Source organism: Eleutherodactylus coqui, chromosome 1 (assembly GCF_035609145.1).
Source record: "Eleutherodactylus coqui strain aEleCoq1 chromosome 1, aEleCoq1.hap1, whole genome shotgun sequence".
Classification (NCBI taxonomy): Eukaryota; Metazoa; Chordata; class Amphibia; order Anura; family Eleutherodactylidae; genus Eleutherodactylus; species Eleutherodactylus coqui.
Genome location: NC_089837.1, coordinates 168,806,053 through 168,825,339, shown reverse-complemented (window position 1 = coordinate 168,825,339; position 19,287 = coordinate 168,806,053). Strand labels below are relative to the sequence as shown.

Below are 19,287 nucleotides of genomic sequence, written 5' to 3'. Positions count from 1 at the left end.
ATAGACTTCTATGGCAGCTTTATGAGTAACACGCAGAAGGATAGGGCAAGACCTACCTATTCTTGTGCGCAGGAATTGCTTTTAAGAAACACGCTCATGAATATAAACCCATTGAAATCAATGGGTTCGCTTCATCACAGGCACAAAAACATGCTCAAACACGTTTGTCTGTTTAAGCCGTTAGGGCAATTTTAAACAAACATATTATGCATTTATGCACCTATAATATGGATGAGTGTCCAATTCTGAGAGGTCAATGGTGACAACCCAATGCATCATAGATCACTATGATGCTTTGAGTTTGGTTCAGTTGACCACAGTGACCAAAGAGTGTTCAGAACCCTTTTACTGTAATGATATTTCCTGTATAATATTCTGTGTATTCAACCTAAAAGGTCAAAAATGAGAGGCATTTGTCAATGAATATACATATTGATAAATTCTACATCTTATAATAAAATAGTGAAAATCGTGAAGGCAAATACCATATATATTGTAACTATTTGAAATAAAAGTGATACTTGAAATCAAACATGACCTCAGTTCAATAATAAGCATTATCTCTGTCTTTCAGTTTCAACATGGAACCCAGTTATGATTTTCTGCATATATATGAAGGTGATAATTCCAACAGTCCCATAATTGGAAGTTTTCAAGGTTCCCATGCGCCAGAAAGATTAGAAAGTGGCGGTAACAGCTTGTTTTTGGCATTTCGTAGTGATGCATCTGTTGGCTTGTCTGGATTTGCCATTGAATATAAAGGTAATTCTATTTTGATTCATGTTAATTATATACAGTTCAATAAGTTAAATTGTTCTGTAACATATACATGTAGATAATTCCGTAGTTATGTATATATATTTTTGTGTTACATCAAAAATCCTATGCTTTATAGCAAAATTTCTTAAATGTGTTCGCTGTCTAACAATCATCATTATCAGATATTCATATATTGCCAAGACTATCTGGTTAATTGTGTTAATGTTCTTTAGATATTCGTGTTTTAATAAGGTAAGTTATTTTGGTTATTTACAATTAATTATGTTAATCATAATTAGAATACATATAAATCTATGTTCGGATTTATCAGTGACAGTTAACTGTTAAGCATTTCTGTGTAGCAGCATGAATGAAAACTTCCTAAAAGTCATTTACATTTAATGCAAAAATCACAAAGTAAAGGTTTTCTAGATTCACTGAGAAAGTGGGAAAATATATAAAAATAAAATATAACTCTTATTTAAATACTTTAAAAGAACCCATGCCCTAGGCATTATACACATATGGACATACAACAAATAATAGTGTTATCCACTGAATATTTCCAACCTGTATCACATCAGCAAAAATTGACGTTAAGCCCCATTTACACGGGAAGACTGCCGGGTAAACAATGCCCGACACTCGTCCCCGCATGTACTTGCTCCCGTGTTGTTACACAGGAGCAAGTATTACTGGCTTGCAGCGAAGCAGCGGGAAGAAATTTTTCTCCTCGCTCTCCCCCTCTCCATTCACTTAACACAGCGGCTGTTCAGTACTGAACGGCTACTGTTTACACTGGATGATCATCATTCAGATCATCTTTCATTGTTTAAGCTGCATAAAATCCTGAACGCTGATTGTTCAGTGTAAACAGCAGCTGTTCAGTACTAAACGGGCGCTGTGTTAAGTGAATGGAGAGGGGAGGGGGAGAGCAAGGAGAGAAATCTCCTCCAGCCACCCAGCTGCAAACCAGCGATACTAGCTCCCGTGCAGCAGTATGAGAGCGAGTATGTGCGGGGACAAGTGTCAGGCATCATTTGCTGGACAGTCATCCCATGTAAATGGTGCTTTAGACAGGGTACTCTATCCAGGTGGGGAAAACAGGCACTGTAGCATGACTTTAGGCACAAAATGCCCTGTAGATAGATATCACACCCTAAATATATCCTGAGAATGCACCGAAAGTGTTTCAACTGTACCAAGTCTCATCAGAGGTCTATGTTCAGAGGAAATAGGGTTAAATATTTGGTGTATATAGAACGCTTTATTGTATGATCCTTAAAGGAGGCAGGTGTATATTTGTTTCTGAATGTTTCAAAGAGATTGTACTATGCCTGTCGGTCTGAAAACCATTCACATATAATGGGATTCTTTGGGTATATAGTGGATCAAACCCTCCATCCAATCTGGGAAGATCATTATTCAATGTGATGCTTTATCCACTACCCCTTTGGCTGGAAAATGGCCTAGATCACTGTCTGGCAGTGCAGTAAACAGATTTATAATAGCCCCCCCACCCCCAGTTCTGAAAGAAAGTAAAGCCCTTATGCTATCTGTCATCTATCTCAGGTGTAACTGGCAGCTCTGGTAGGTATAGCAGTGGACTAAGATTAAATAGCGGTAACCCTGTCCAATTGGGGCGTGTCTTATGAGATCAATGACCAGATCAGATAGTGGTCATATGACACAAATTCATCAGGTCACCTGACTGACAATCTAGCTCCTCCTCATTGTTTCCAAGGCAACAGAGATTGAAACACATTCTCTCATTGCATAACTGGTAAATTCAATAGCAATCTTGTCAATGATGGGGCAATTTGACAGCGTGTTGAGATATTTCACATGATGTCCTAAGTTGGTTAGAACTCATGGATAAGCATCACGGAACCCCTAAATATAATAAAGTAGATGGTACCACGCACACAAATATATATATTTGTCTATCGTAGCTGCGCAAAAGGAAAGTGTGAAAGACTGCGCAAAACTGCAGGGAAAAGAACACATCTGGAACTCATTAGGCTAAATAGCCTTTTAATACATGGAAAGGGTGTGTCACGCATGTGTGTAAACTGGCAATGTGTGCGCAAAAAATACAGTACTATATGCAGACACAGGCAAATGTACCTCATCCAATATTCATGTGTAAATATATATATATATATATATATATATATATATATATATATATATATCTGGAGTGAGAATCAAGAGATGTAGCAATGATTGACACTTAGAAGTAGCTACACTGGCCAGGATTTAAAAATCCTAAGGCCTCATGTCCACGGGCAAAAGAAGAATTAAAATCCACAGCGGATTTTAACTCTTCTCCTGCCCGCAGATCCGCACCCCATAGGGATGCATTGACCACCCGCGGGTAGATAAATACCCGCGGATGGTCAATAAAAGGGATTTAAAAAAAAATGGAGCATGAAAAAATCTGGACCATGCTCCATTTTCGTGCGGGTCTCCCGCGGGGACGGCTCCCGCGGGCTTCTATTGAAGCCTATGGAAGCCGTCCGGATCCGCGGGAGACCTAAAATAGGAATTTAAAAGAATTAACTCACCCGCAGCGGGCCGGGAAGGTCTTCTCTTCCTCACTGCCGTATCTTTCTTGCTTCGGCTCGGCGGATGTGCCCGGCGACGTGCCGCCGGTGTGACGAGTTCATCCGCCGGCCAAAAAAGAAGATCCGGCCGTGAGGAAGAGAAGACCTTCCCCGCCCGCTGCAGGTGAGTTAATTCTTTTAAATTTCTATTTTAAGCACTCATGTCCGCGGGGCAGGAGGGACCCGCTGCAGATTCTACATGTAGAATCCGTAGCGGGCCTGATTTTCCCCGTGGACATGAGGCCTTACTGTTTTATTTCTCCACTAATACAGCTGTCTGATGACTTGTGCTTTGCAGGTCCTAAGTATATACCATCAATAAAATTTCCATGGAAAACCTCTTTAATACTTGGTTTTTTTTATATTTCTGCAAATTTTATTCAACTTTTTTTAGTGCTACTATAGGACTTACACATGTCATTCCTTGGCTTGCTTGTGTAATATACTATAATGTTACTGTTTTGCATTCTATGGTATTGATAGTGTTTTTCTATTAGACCCTGCATCTTGCACAAAGTATACTAGTTGTAATAGGATGGTAACCTTGAGGGCCATTGTTAGACATTCACTGACATGGCATCCTCCCAGCCTCATGCGATCATGTCTGTGGTGGCTTATTAGGTGTCAGAGGGACACCTCTCTCCCTGTCTAACCACTTAGAAGTTGCAGTTACTACTGACTGTGGCATCCAATGGAATAAATTGCTGGGATCTGAGTAATCTCTAATCTTGTCTGTTTCATGCAGGTGTGAGCTATACCCTTTAAAACCCCTATGAGAAATTTGATACAGCCTCTGCCTACCTTATCTCAGTTTATGCTGCCTAAATTTTAGACAATATTAGTAAATTTACCCCAATGTAGCAATTGTAAACTGTTTCTTTAAACAGAACTGGTATCCAAAGTAAAACATAAGAAGCAGCATTGCACTTACGATACTTTTATCTTATATAAGATGATACATAAATAGAGACAACCTCTAAATACTGAACATTTCCATAACAATATAATTGTGTAACAAATAGACATGTAATGGTGCTAAGGTCAAAAGTCTGAAGGTTGTTGCATCCCTGATAAATGTGTGAGAATGGTACTGTAGATGTTCTAGAGGTATTAAAGCTGGGAAGAGGTCATGCTGTGTCATTGTGAAATTATAGAGGATGAAGAACACAGTAGACTGCAGAGGGTCAAAGTGTAGAGGAAATGGGTCAAGGAAGAACAAACACTTATAGTATGCTTGAAGCAGAGCTGAGAGAGCCAAGAAGCTGAAAAGGAGATGTAGAGAAAAGAGGAAAGGGAGACATAATTAAAGAGAGACAGCTGGGATCACGAGTGTTACATTTGAGAACAAATTACCTAGCACATAAATTGGATGCAGAAGAAAGAAAATGAAAATCCTCAGTACTAAAAGAAAAGTAGCTTACAAGAGGAGATGAGAGAAAGTCAGGCAAATGTAATAAGCAGGATAGTGTTAACTTGGATCGAGTTACAGAATTAGAAGCTCATCTGCTCTTGAAAAGAACTTTGATTACTGAAAGAGGATGTTGTCATTGATGCCATGTGAATACTTTCAAAGTGTTGCTAACAGAATAGCGGTATATTTCCAGTGACTGAGCAACTTTGTGCATGTTTAGTTACTGTATTATTGCCACAAAGTTATACTTTTTGTGGCAGTATTTCTTTAAAGTCTTGATTTAGATATTTGCAACTAGTGGCTTTATGCTTTGTTAGCATTCCTTCAGACTAAGGCCAGCATCACACGACCGGATTTCTACTGCAGAAACCGCACGGAGGATTGGCAGCAAATAGCATGCATTCAATGGTATGCAATATCGCTTTTTCCTTCACACTCGTGGAAATGAATTGCGTATTCTGTGAGCGGAGGAAAAATTGCTGCATGCTCTATTTTGCTGTGTACTCCATACGGACGGCCTCCATTGAAGTCAATGGAAGTTGTCCGATCCGCAACCTATCCACAATTGACATTGTGGAGAGGCTGCGGATACCTACGTCATGGCCTAGCGACGGCGTGGGAAAAACTAATACTTAAAAAAAATCTGTACTGCGTCTGACAGCCAGCGATATCAAAGTGATATCGCTCTCAGTAAGAGAAACAAAATAATCTTGTAGATGTGATGCATTTTAATGGCTAACAAAAACATATTAGTACTGCAAGCTTTCAATTCTACATTAGGTTTCTATACTACACTAATGAGGGATCCTAAGTAGCTTTGAAAGCTTGCTATAACCTCATGTATTTTTGTTAGCCATTAAAAGGTATCATATCTACAAGATTACCTGGTTTCTGTTGCTGAGAACAATCACATTCTGCTCTACTGGCTAACACCGTACTAAATCTTTTTTCGTTGTATCTTTTTTTTTGTTACCCATTAAAAGGTATCATATCCACAAGGTTTTTTTGTTTCTCTTAGGGCACTTTAACATGACAGTTTTTATATTCAATTTTTTGTGAGACAACACCAGGAGTTTAGAGAAAGTATAAGGGAAAGATTTGTATTTCGGACCCACTCCTGATTTTGGCTTGCAAAAAACTGAACATAAAAACTGTCGTGTGAGGGCTTAGTCACATGGGTGCATCGGCGCCGTGTTACTGCAGATAGAAGACGGACCCACTTCAGGACGGACGTCTCTCTGCAGCGCCGGAAGAAAGAACATGTGACCGGCTTCATTGCCAGTCATGTGTTCTTTCTTCAGCGCTGCGGGGAGTCGTCCGTCTTGAAGTGCGGCCGTCTTCTTCCTGCAGTAAGGGCTCAGTCACACGGTCACACGTGTACGGGTGCTGATGCACCTGTGTGACTAAGCCCTAAAAGCGCCCTAAGGGCCCCCACACACTAGTGTTTTTTAACACTGCGTTAACGCTGCGTTTTTTAATGCAAATCTCAATGGGACTTTCTAATGTTGAAAATACATCGCAAGTTTCTGCTTTGCGATTTTTGTGCGATGCATTAAAAAATGCAGCAATGTCGCGTGAAAAAACGCGCAAGAAAAATGCAAGTGTACTGAGAGCTGAGATTTAAAAAAAAAAATGTGACTCATATTGATGATAAATCCATCAAATTTTAAGACTATTTGGTATAAGTTTATACGACCTATTAGTTAGCTTAGTTTCCGCCCAAACTTCTGACAGCATTTTGGAGCAAGTTTCTGCAATTTTTGGCACAAATAGGCCATGCCTCATTTTCACAAAGCCATGTTAACTTTTCAAAGTGTCTGAAAGTGGTTAAAAACATTTAGTATATGTAGCGCAAAAAGCGTAAGACTGTTTTCTGGCATAATTTGCACAACAAAAGTGTTGCATTTAGAATTGTAAACCTACCCAATGTCTTTGGATTAATATATAGTACTATGTGAGACACTAACTGAAGGCTGTGTTCACACCAGAGTATACACTAAATGGGTCTATAGGATATAATGGGTACTGATATACAAAAGTGGCAAGTTTGGACAACATTTGTTGACCTACCTTTTATTTCACTGTTTTAAAAGTTGTAGATCACTATAATTCGCAAAACAGGGAGATACTACAAAAATGTATACTGTGTACAATGGACAATGTATGCAACTGTATGGCATATACAGACACATGTTAAAGTTGTATCTTATCTCAGACTTTAGTAGCATATCCACAAGATTTATCATAAAAGTCTGATAGGGGAGTATTCCACCTGTAGGACCCAGACATATTTTGAGTTAGGGCCATGTTCGGACCCATTAAGCACATAGGTGTAAACAGATCTTTATATATCAACAGCATGAAGTTATACATTATGTGAGTATTGATGTATTTATTTAATAAATAATTTATTTTACAATTTTTTTCTTCTGCAACAGAAAAACCACGTGAAGCTTGTTTTGATCCAGGGAACATCATGAATGGTACTCGAATTGGTACAGACTTTAAACTTGGATCTACTGTAACTTATCAGTGTGATGCAGGTTATAAAATCATTGATCCTGCAACAATTAGCTGTGTGATCGGTACAGATGGAAAGCCTGCATGGAACAAGAGTTTACCATTATGTAATGGTATGTTTTATTATAAGCATAGGGATAGAGTCAGATAAAGTACTTTTAGCCAAATGGCCATTCATTTTAAAACTGAAGTTATTTTCTTTGATAGTGAATGCAGTTGCATAAAATGAATGTTTAATAATTTCACTTTGCAGTGTGTATATATAAAGGCAACAGACATAGCTTTACATGCACAGTAAACTAGTTGTATTATGTACACTATGCGGCTGCTCCCCTCTAGTGGCTAAAAGTCAAGACATTTAATGGAAAGTAATTACAGGTTTATGGTGAAGTCAATGTTTAATAAATGTTGCAGTTGTAGAAGAAAGTAACGTTTAGTTTACACACATTTACTGAATAATCTGATTCTATTTGTTTCTATGAAATAATTCACCACTTGACTATGACAAATCAATGATTGCTTAGCCATCTATACATTTTAACAATGCATCTAACTTAACAGAACTCTATGATGTGTTCAATATGCAAATAGTTAAAATTGAGAAGTGATCCTAAGATCTTAGACATTAGGAAGGAAAGGTTGGAGGGAGAAAATGCTACTGTCTGCAGCCTTGCCATTGACATAGCATAAATCCATTTGTATATAGACAGGGCAGAAGTGAATTTTTCAATGAATTGTATTGGTCATGTGGCAAAAGCTCATTCTTAAGGGTCCTTAACAATTATCATTCAGTGTACATGCTTCCAGAGACTGAACAATGAGAATTCATTTGTTTATCGTTCAGTTTGTGCAAGCATAAAAATCAAACAACGATTGACCTGTATAAACAGGCAGTCATTCATCTATGAACGACTGCCTGTTTACTGTGAATGGAGGAGGGTGACTGGAAGCGATCAGCGGCTCACTACACCTTCACTTACTGAGTGATCATTGCTTTCACACAGGAGCAATATCGCTGGGATTATCCCATTTAAAAGGACCCTAATACATATCAGAATGAGTCGCATGTGGTCCCTGATATTTCTCTTAGTGATTACCTGTTATAGCATATCTATGTTTGCCAGACAATGCCTTCTTTGAACCTCTACCTATGTAAACATATAGTAGAACACAAACTTTGGTCCTACAACTTTCCCTTTGTCTTAATATTTATTTTTAATTCTAAACTTTAATGACACTTTGATTTTGACTGCCTGAATAGGAGGGACCCAAATCATGCTTGTGTGTCATGTAGTAGCAGTAAGTTGTTATGACACATAGAACTTCATGCAATCACGTCTGCACATGTACCGTAGGTTGTAGTCAAATGTGTTCATCCAAATACGCATTTTCCAGCCAACCTCCACTGACAGTCTTCTCGAAGAATACAATATGCCATGTACTAGTACTGCGATGTACATAGGTTTTAAAATATATTATGATAGATTTGTACCAGATATTCTATTGCTGTTAATGTTTAAAAAAAAACCTTTCGATCTAATTTTAATAACAAAAGTAGCACATATAAATCTAAACGCTTTTGCTCTTGTTTCAGCTCCTTGTGGTGGCCAGTACACAGGAATGGATGGAGTAATTTTATCCCCAAACTATCCAAATAATTATACTTCTGGGCAAATTTGTCATTATTCAATAACTGTTCCCAAAGAATTTGGTAAGTTCTGTACAAAAAATGTATGTAATATCATGTGAAATATCCTAATTTGCAAAAAAAATATTTCTAATGTTATAATTTAAAAATTAAATGCCTCTTTAAACAAGTCTTTAATGATAAATGAAGTGCAATATATAAGGTACTAAAGTAGTTCTCCACACCAATAATACCTCATGTCAATACAAATTAAGGCCTTAGTCACACGGGCGTTTTTTCCCGCGATTTGCGGATCGCATGAGAGCTGCCCCTGATTGGTCCCTGCGCTGAGCCAATCAGAGGCAGCACTCACTCACACATTCATGAATTCATGAATGGGTGAGTGAGAGCTGCCTCTGATTGGTGAGGGCTGTGACCAATCAGAGGCAGCTCATTCAGCAGGCGGGGATTTTAAATCCCCGGCTGCTGAATACTACTCGGAGCAGCTCAGGAGAACTGCCGGCCGGCCGCGGCTGGACTCCGTCTGCCGGGACAAGGTGAGTATTTTTTTTTTTACTTTTTACACATTTCTGGATGAATTCCAGGGAAGGGCTTATATTTTTAAGCCCTTCCCGAAAATTCATCGTGCGATCGCCGGCAGCCCATTGCTTTCAATGGAGCCGGCTGTATTGCCGGCTCCATTGAATTCAATGGGCAAACATCATTCTTCTCTGCCACAGCTGTTACAGCTGTGGCAGAGGAGAATGACTTGTCTACTATATGTTTTCAATGGGGTCGGCGCTGCTGCCGCCGGCCCCATTGAGTGCATATAGAGAAGAGAACAGGAATCGCAGATCGCAGATAGGTGCGATCTGCGATTTCTGTTTTATAATTTATCGGACGAGCGCATAAAAAGCGCTCATGTGTCCGATACCATTGCAAAGCAATGGTTTTATAAAATCGCCGGACGCATGCGCATGCGCAAATCGGGCGAAAAATCGCCCGTCTGACCGAGGCCTAAGACTACTTTCATAAGGCAATATTCTGCATCAGCACTTACAGTATAAGGCCTTAGTCAGACGGGCGTTTTTTCGCGCGATTTGCGGATCGCATGCCGGATGCGCATGCGCAAATCGCGTGACCGGGGGCGAAAAATCGCGGGAAAAATCTGCACCTAGCCGCGTTAATCGTCGCAGCAAAACGCCCGTCTGACCGGAGAAAAATCGCCGTGCGCATCAAAATGCGCATGAAACTTAGACTGGCCAGCGAAAAAAATGATTTTGGTGCGCACATAAAACGCCGAACGCAGATAGGCGCGATCTGCGAATCGTCGTGTCCTATAATTTATCGCATATCCGCATAAAAAGCGGACATGTGACCGATACCATAGCGAACCATTGGTTCTATATATGCGCGAATCGCATGCGCAAATCGCGCGAAAAAACGCCCGTCTGACTAAGGCCTAAGGGTGGATTCAGATGAGCATTTTTATGTCCACACAATTGTGCACACAAAACCACGCGTCTATTAGAATCATTGGTTTCCTATGGTGTGTTCATATGTCCATGTTTTACAGGCGTGCAAATGCGCTAACCTGTAAAAGATAGGACATGCGTGCACCATAGGTCCATAGTGCATGTAAATATTCCCTGCGGGGAGTCTTCTCTTCACTGAACACTGTGACAGCACTGTCAAAGAGTTCAGTGACAAGAGGACTCCCCGCGGGGAATAAAGAATCCCCTGTCACACCTGTCACAGCTGTGGCAGAGGATTTCTTCATCCCCGTGGGGAGTAAAGAATCACCTGCCACAGCTGTCACAGATGTGACAGCTGTGTCAGAGGATTTCTTTATCTCTGCAGGGGCTGAAGAATTCCCCTGCCACAGCTGTGACAGCAGTGGCAGAGGATCGCGATGTTCTCCCATTGCTTTCAATGGGACTGGAGCTTCTGCAGCTGCCAGCAAGCCCTGCAGGGATTTTCGGGGAAGGGCTTTAAATATAAGCCCTTCCCTGAAAATCATCCCTAGAATGTGTTAAAAATAAATATATATATATACTCAACTCTCCTCAGCTGGACACGCCTGTCTTCTTCCTGAACTGCTCTGAATTTGTTTCAGCAGGTGGGGATTGGTCACAGATTGGTCACAGCACTCAGCCAATCACAGGCAGCGCTTGGCTATTAAGTGAATTCTAAAATTATACTTTTTCTCTGTAAGTTCCATTCCTACTTTTGGCTTGCAAATACTGATGCGAAATAGTGACCAAAATACAGCTGTGTGAGAGCAGCCTTAGGCATCTACCACTCAGTTTTTATCTAGCTTATATAAACCACCATGAATTTCATGTTTTTCTGCACACTTATTTTGAGTGGCACTTTTTATGCACACTTTTTTTTAACCCCCTAGCATTTTTTTCCCGTGTAAAGAAGTCTCTCTGAAAAAAAAGCAAAACCCCAGATATGCTCTTGTCATGAACCAGGCCTTCACAGCACATGATGTGGACACAGCCATAGGTGTTGACTTACTTCTACTCCCTTCAACCCCTTCCGGACACCACAGTCAAAGTACATATGGGCCATTGGCAGAGTAGGGTTGGTTCCCCCAATTCTCAGGCAGGTGGTGTTGAGGTGGCCTACTTTGTGGCATACAAAAACATCTGCAGGAATCAAAGGCAGGCTTGATGGAGGGAAGAGGGACCAACTTCCCTGATGATCATTTAGCAGGTGCAAAAGAGTTAGTAGTTGGCTTAATCCTTCTCCAGTTGGCCACAGCAGACTTCTGCACTTCCAGTATATGGTTGGAAATATAGGTATCAGCAATCAGTGCTGTTTCAACCACATTCTTGGGCTTGCACTCCAAGACAAACTGTGGGCAAATGTGCAAAAACTGCTCTTTTGCCATCAGATGCTTCAAATCTGCAAAAGTGGTAATCAATAGACCGCTTGTGGACGACGGTTCCCAGGTCATCTACCAGATTGCAGTAGCTGTCCTTTAGCTCAGGTAGTAATATCCTGGACCTTTTGCTATACCTGTGGGGTGTGGTTAAACTTGCAGATCAAGTCTTGTTTGATGGCCTCTTAATATCCATCCTGGTCTCTGAAAAGAGCTGGAAACATCTCCAGGGCATTCCCTCTTAGTCCTGGAGGGAAGTAACTAGTCCTCTGATTGCTGGGTATCTGGTACAGGCAGCAAGACTTTTTAAATAACATTAGGAAATGTCCAGGTCCCCATCTTTCACTATAACAGGAAAATGTTCCACGTGGGGTTTAAAATGTGTGATATCACTGTACTCATAATTCTGTCGGACAGAGTACTGTTTTTAGAGTTGTGTCAACTCCAGCTGGCACTCTCTTTCCACCTGGGCCTGTTGCTCTGCATGTTTTGCCTGGCACTCTGCAGCCTCTTGTTCTGCCTTGCCAAGAAACTTCAGAATGAATATACTGTTTAATATTTTGCTCATATTTCCCCATGAGGTACTCTTAGGGGGAAGCTGTAACTGCCATATTTTATAGCATGATTTTATCTATCTACAGTAACCAAAAATGGCATAGTTTTGCCTTGATTTAAAGACTGCAAAAAGATGGAAGCATCTGTTCTGTATCATCTCCTGATTCTGGAGATATGATTATTTTCCATCTATGCCTTATAGATGACCTAGAGTCTTCAGTCATCAATTTGCACATTGCTCTAACACTGTTCTCATCCACTGGAATAATTTGGAGACTGAGGGATTGTGTATTTGCTTTAATGGCAAAGACAATAAAGGAGTTCCATGTCATAGAATTTCCTGTGCCTGCCAATTGCATAGCTGCTAGAAACAGGAAAAGTATATACATGCTAAAAGACAATCCTTGTTAGCAAAAGAGATAATTGGACCGAGTTGCATTCATGACTTATCCAGAAAACTAATAAATATTGTTACCCTGACTTGGACAGGATATGTAACTGCAAGAATATCATACTTTGTAGCAGCTGTGTTTTCAAAAGAACTCCATGGACCCAAACAAATGCACCTAAAGTTATGAAAAAAAGAACACTTTATTTGACAAACAAATTCCCCTGTGACCTGTATTTCATTTGTTGGGGGAAAAGCGTTAGTGCAAACCAATATTTGCTATACGATATGATATTGGGGTAATCCGAGCTCATGAGACTAACATTTAATCACACAGCATGGGATGTGATCCAAAGTAATCTGTTTATTGAGTCACAGGTGACAGGTTTTATAGGGTCACATGTTCAATTACAATAATTTAAATCTATTATAATTCATTTGTTACCATTGGTCAAAGAACATAAACAAAATATAAATATAGAAGATAAAGAATGTAACATCTAAAATGCCAACCAAATGCATGCAGGCGCAGAGTTGACCATACGTTATTAACTTCTTGGAACAGTAAATCTAAACAATAAGTTGTTTAGAGAGAATGTTTAGGAGCATATGTGAACAGCTAAGAATATGCCAGTTTGACCCGCCAGCCAGTCTAAATGCCACATAGCTATCTTCTGGAGCAAAAGCCTTGGCGATTCACTCAAGGCTTATTAAATAATGATTTAATTTCCAAAAATTAGCGAGATGAGCGAGCACCAAAATGCTGTGGTGCTCGTTGCTCAAATCGAACTTTTCGTAATGCTCGAGAGCTCGTTTCAAGTAACAAACTGCATTGAAGTCAATGGCGGACTCGAGCCTTTTTGTATGGGACCAATGCTCCGCATAGGTGATGACTTGTCAAACACCAGAAAACATCAGAAAGTCATGGAAACACCACAGAAACGGATAGGGAAGGGCAGGGGCAGCATGCATGGCTGCATCTCAGGCTCCCAGGTCCCACTATTAAGCCAAAATGGGGGCAAGAGTCACCCCCCTAACAATTTACTTGGACAACCCCTCATTAGCAAGGCACACGCGCTGGCATATCTTAGCCAAGCACCACACTACCTGCAACCAAGGACAATCACTGACTGCCCGTTGCCTCTTCTCCTGGGTTACATGCTGGCATTGCAGTCCACACCCCCCCCCCCCTCCCGCACGACCCTGCATCCACAGCGCACACAAAAGTTTCCCTGGGCAGCGTTCAGCTGCCCTCTTGCCACACGCTTGCTTCATAGCAACACCACCCTCATGTCTATTCATAAGTGCGTACTGGATGAGGAGGAACTGGAGGCACAATATGTGCAGCGTAGAATTTGAGCGTGTGGGCACATTGCACAGCAGTCGGTGCTCTGGCAGCTGAAACCGACATTGCAAGGTCCTCAGGGTGGCAGCGTCCATGGTGGACTTGCGGAAATGTGCGCAGACGCAGCGCACCTTGCCAAGCAGGTCAGACAAGTGGGGGCAGTTTTTCAGAAATCGCTGAACCATCAGATTGAAGACGTGGGCCAGGCATTGCACGTGTGTGAGGCTGCCAAGCTGCAGAGCCACCACCAGGTTATGGCCATTGTCACACACGACCATGTCCAGTTGGAGGCTCAGCAGCGAGAGCCAGAGGTCGGTCTGCTCTGTCAGACCCTACAGCAGCTCGGGGGCCATGCACCTCTTGTCACCTAAGCTGATTAGCTTCAGCACGGTTTGCTGACGCTTGCCCACAGCTGTGCTGCCACGCCGCTGGTGACGTGCTCACACTTCTTAATTGAGAGGTAGAGGTGGCAGAGGAGGAGGAGGGGGAGGGTTTGGTGGAGGTGGCATAAAACGCCACAGATACCAGCACTGAGGTAGGACCCGCTATTCTGAGTGTGGGTAGGACGTGAGCGGTCCCAGGCTCTGACTCGGCCCCAGCCTCCACCAAGTTCACCCAGTGTGCTGTCAGGGAGATATAGTGGCTCTGCCCGCAAGTACTTGTCTATGTGTCCGTGGTTAAGTGGACCTTCCCAGTAACCACGTTGGTGAGGGCACAATTTATGTTGATGTGCTGGTGTAGGGCTGGGACGGCACACCGGGAAAAATAGTGGAGACTGGGGACCGAGTAGCGCTGGACCGCCGACGACATCATGTTTTTGAAAGCCTCCGTTTCCACATGCCTGTACGGCAGCATCTTCAGGCTGATTAATTTGGCAATGTGCACATTTAAAGCTTGTCCATGCAGTTGGGTGGTGGCGTATTTGTGCTTTTGCTCAAACGCTTGTGTTAGCGACAGCTGAACTCTGAGAGACATTGCTGGATGGAGTGGAGGACGGAGGTGAGGGTGTGGGTGCAGGCCAGGAGGCGCTCGTGCCTGCATCCTGGGAGGGGGATTGGATCTGTGTGGCAGGTTGGGGCACAGGGGAAGAGGCAGTGGTGTGACCCGGAAGCGGTGAATGGCCTTCGTCCCACCTTGTGGGGTGCTTGCCCATCATATGCCTGCACATGCTGCTGGTGGTGAGGCTGGTGGTGGTGGCTCCCCAGCTGATCTTGGTGCGACACAGGTTGCACACCACTGTTCGTCGACCGTCCGCGCTCTCACTAAAAAAACATCCGCACTTTTGAATACCTAGCCCTCTGCACGAAGGCTTGCCTCGAGGGGGTGCTTTGGGAAACAGTTGGGGGGATTCTTTGCTCTGGCCCTGCCTCTACCCCTGGCCACTCCACTGCCTCTTCCAACCTGTCCTGCTGCTGCACTTGCCTCCCCCTCTGAAGCCCTGTCCTCAGTAGGCTTAGCAAACCAGGGGAGTCAGTCACCTCATCGTCCAACTGCTCTCCCTCCGAATCCTCTGTGTGCTCCTCCCTCAGACCTACTGCCCTCACTACTACCTCACTGACAGACAACTGTGTCTCATCATTTTCATCCACAAAAAGCTCTTGAGACAGTTTCCGGAAATCCCCAGCCTCATCACCCGGACTCCGGGAACTTTCCAAAGGTTGGGTATCGGTCACGACAAACTCCTCAGGTGAGAGAGGAACCATTTTTTCCCATTCATGGCAGAGACACGAGAACAGTTCCTGGGAGTCTGCCTGCTCAGAATATGTCCTTTTCATGGAGTGAGGAGGCTGGGAGTAAGGAGCAGCAGCCAGAGGATTCAGAGTTGCAGTCCCTAGGCCGGGAGTAGTGGAATGCGTAGAGGACTGGCTGGTCGATACATTGCTGGACGCGTTTTCTGCCTTCCACGACAGGACCTGCTCCTGTTTGTAATAAAGGTCTACCACGTGGACCTGTAAATTGTGATATGAAGCTGGGGAGCCCAGAAACTTGCCTCTCTCCTAATCCCGCAGCAGCCGGCTGTGATTCACCACACCCAGGAACTCGGCCTGTGCCCACACGCTCACTTGGACGCCCGTGTCCTTGACCCTTACCTCTACTCCTCATCATGGCAGATTAAGAATAGAGCAGGGCCCAAATAAATTACCCCACTGTACAGCAATGACAACTGTAGCTTAATTCACCGCACACAGAGACTTGTAGATAGCGGAGGCTCTATGCTCTGACTTGAAAAAATTAACCCGCTGTCTTGTGCTGATACCTAGGGGTAATTTACTGCTAGTAGATAATAGAGGCTGTGTGGAGTGGGAGAAGACTCTAAAGCCAGTGGATAGTGCTGAAAACTGCGGCTATCTCAACCCCACCAAGGAAAGGGTATTGTGAGACGCTCTGCACAGCGGCAGAGCTGAAATACTTTGCAGTGGCCCAGCAAATATTGCAGTACTGTTTAGCGGTGAGACTTCTGTCTAATGCACTGCAGACACAGAACGGTATAACTGAAGTAGTTTGCAGTAGGCCAGGAAATGTTAGAGTGTAGTGTCACGGTGAGAGCTGGTTGTACACCACTGCAGGCTGAGAACGCTATTACTGAAAGGCTGGGAACAGGCCTAGATGCGTAATACAAAAATTGATGCACTACTGCTCCCAGCCAGCCACAACTATAATGCACACGGTGAGATGTAGCCCTGAAAAGGACTGTTGGGGTTCTTGTACAGAGGATCATGCAGACTGTATAACTTTCCCTATATAAGTAGCTGTGTCCCTACACTCTGCCTTATGCACTGCACACACAGAACAGTATAGCTGAAATGGCCTGCACAGCCCTAGATGCCTAATAAAACCAAATTGGTGCACTACTGCTCCCAGCCAGCCACAACAGTAATGCACACTATGAGGAGTAGCCCTAAGAAGGACCGTTGGGGTTATTGACGACAGGATCCTACTCTAACACTGTCCCTATATCAGCAGCAGCACTTTCCCTAACCTCTGCCAGCATGCGTCTGAGGCGAGCCGTGGGTGGGACCAGTTTAAATACTCGGCGGTCACCTGATCGGCCCAGCAACTCACTACTGTGGGGGGGGGGGAGGGCTGGCACGTCACAGCAGGAAGTGGTAATGCGTTTCACGCATGTCTATTGGCTAGAAAATGGCGCTAAACGTGCGGGGAAGGAAATGCAATTGACTCGAGTACCGCATGGTGTTCGTCTCGAGTAACGAGCATCTTGAGTACCCTAATACTCGAACGAGCATCAAGCTCGGACAAGTGTGCTCGCTCATCTCTACCACAAATCCTCCAGAAAGAGGACAAATGAATGTAGTGAAAAGAGTCACAGAAGATCGCTACTTGTTTACAAAATGGCTATGCATTGGATAGAACCTAGAGGCATATTTTTTTTTCCTAAAATACCACCAATTGTTTAGCTGCTAGAAACAGGAAAAGTATATACATGCTTAGGGTGCATTCCCACGAACGTATATCGGCTCGGTTTTCACGCCGAGCCGATATACGTTGTCCTCATCTGCAGAGGGGGGAGGCTGGAAGAGCCAGGAGCAGGAACTGAGCTCCCGCCCCCTCTCTGCCTCCTCTCCGCCCCTGTGCACTATTTGCAATGAAAGGAGGTGGGGCAGGGGTGGGGCTAAGTTCCGAGAATTAGCCCCGCCCCGTCCCACCTCTCCCCATTGCAAATAGTGTAGAGGGGCGGAGAGGAGGCAGAGAGGGGGCGGGAGCTCAGTTCCTGCTCCTGGCTCTTCCATCCTCCTCCTCTGCACACGAGCACAACGTATATCGGCTCGGCGTGAAAACCGAGCTGATATATGTTCATGTGAATGCAGCCTAAAAGACAATCCTTGTTAGCAAAAGAGATAATTGGACTAAAGTTGCATTCATGACTTTTCCAAAAAACTAATAAATATTGTGAATCTGACTTGGACAGGATATGTGAATACAAGAATATCATACTTTGCAGCAGCTGCGTTTTCAAAAGAACCCCAATGATTTAAACAAATGCACCTAAAATATGTCACAGAGACAGTAAATTTCCTCAAATTACAATTAGAACTAGTCACCGGTGAAGAAATTAATTAAAATCTACTAACTTTATTAGAGAAACTGAAAATAAAAACTGGACAGACCAAAACATATAGATTGAGGCAACGAGACCTGGGGTTGTGAATAGATATGAATCAAAATCTCCCCTGGCTCCAAGGAATACTCGTTATTCCGTAGCCATACTACCCGACTGGTCCCAAACAACCAATCCCTTCATCAATGTCTATGTGGTATATGGAATGGTAGGTTCCAATCGCTGATTATGTACGGTCAATAGATCGGGAAGGCTTAGTCTTACTCTTCCTCTCAAGAAGTCCCCCTCGTCAAAGGACTTAGAGATGGACACTATTTAATTCAGAAATAATAGACAAAGTGCAGTATGTACCTTTTGCGTATCATTAAATATCCCTTGTGTTTTAATAATTTGTCCACTCTTCATTGTCAGAGATGAAGAGCCAGGATTAAAGTGTTAGCCTTTTATATTTTATTGCCAACAGACTGTAAAAAAAGGGGTCTTGGATATACCAGTGAACACCCCTGATTGATAATACATATCAGACACAAACCTTCGGTCAAGGGGAACACTTTGAGGAGGTAGGGGTTAAACTGTGAGTAGGGATGCTAATGCCCATGCAAACCCATTTCTATTTCGATGTCAGGTTCCTTGCTCCCATAACCACAGCACTGTGTATTAAGCAATTGTGCAGCTATTGCTTAAAAATATCCTGCACCCAAGGGGTTAAAATTCCCTATGCGTCAAGGCACAATAGAGGTCAGTATATTCATAAACCAACTGGCTTCTGAGGTCCCCTGTTTGTCTGTTTCCCTTCTCCTCAGAGAGATTATGAAAAAATCCCCTGCCATAGCTGTCACAGCTGTGTCAGGGGAGCATAATGTACTCTTTATGTTTTCAGTGGGGCTAGCACTGCTGCCGCTGGCCCCATTGAAAACAATGGGCGATATCGCAGATTCTATTTTGCGATGTGAGGTTACTGTGAAAACATCGCAAATGAGAATGAAATCATTGAAAATCATTGGTTTCCTAATCATGCGTTTTCACTCACTCTCGCATCGCAAAGCTATCACATCACCAGTGCGTATTCACCCTTACACACACAACTATATAAACGCCGCTATTCAGT

The 19,287-nt window shown here is 43.0% G+C and overlaps 1 protein-coding gene across 1 annotated transcript in view; it reads left to right on the top strand.

Moving 5' to 3' along the window:
* CSMD1 (CUB and Sushi multiple domains 1) overlaps nt 1-19,287 on the top strand; it is a 1,401,348-nt gene that overhangs the window by 1,056,560 nt on the left and 325,501 nt on the right. Inside the window, exons 29-31 of the mRNA XM_066607269.1 lie at nt 575-762; nt 7,215-7,409; nt 8,891-9,007. Of these exons, the coding sequence (XP_066463366.1) occupies nt 575-762; nt 7,215-7,409; nt 8,891-9,007 (500 nt within the window). The remainder of the gene's footprint in view (nt 1-574; nt 763-7,214; nt 7,410-8,890; nt 9,008-19,287) is intronic.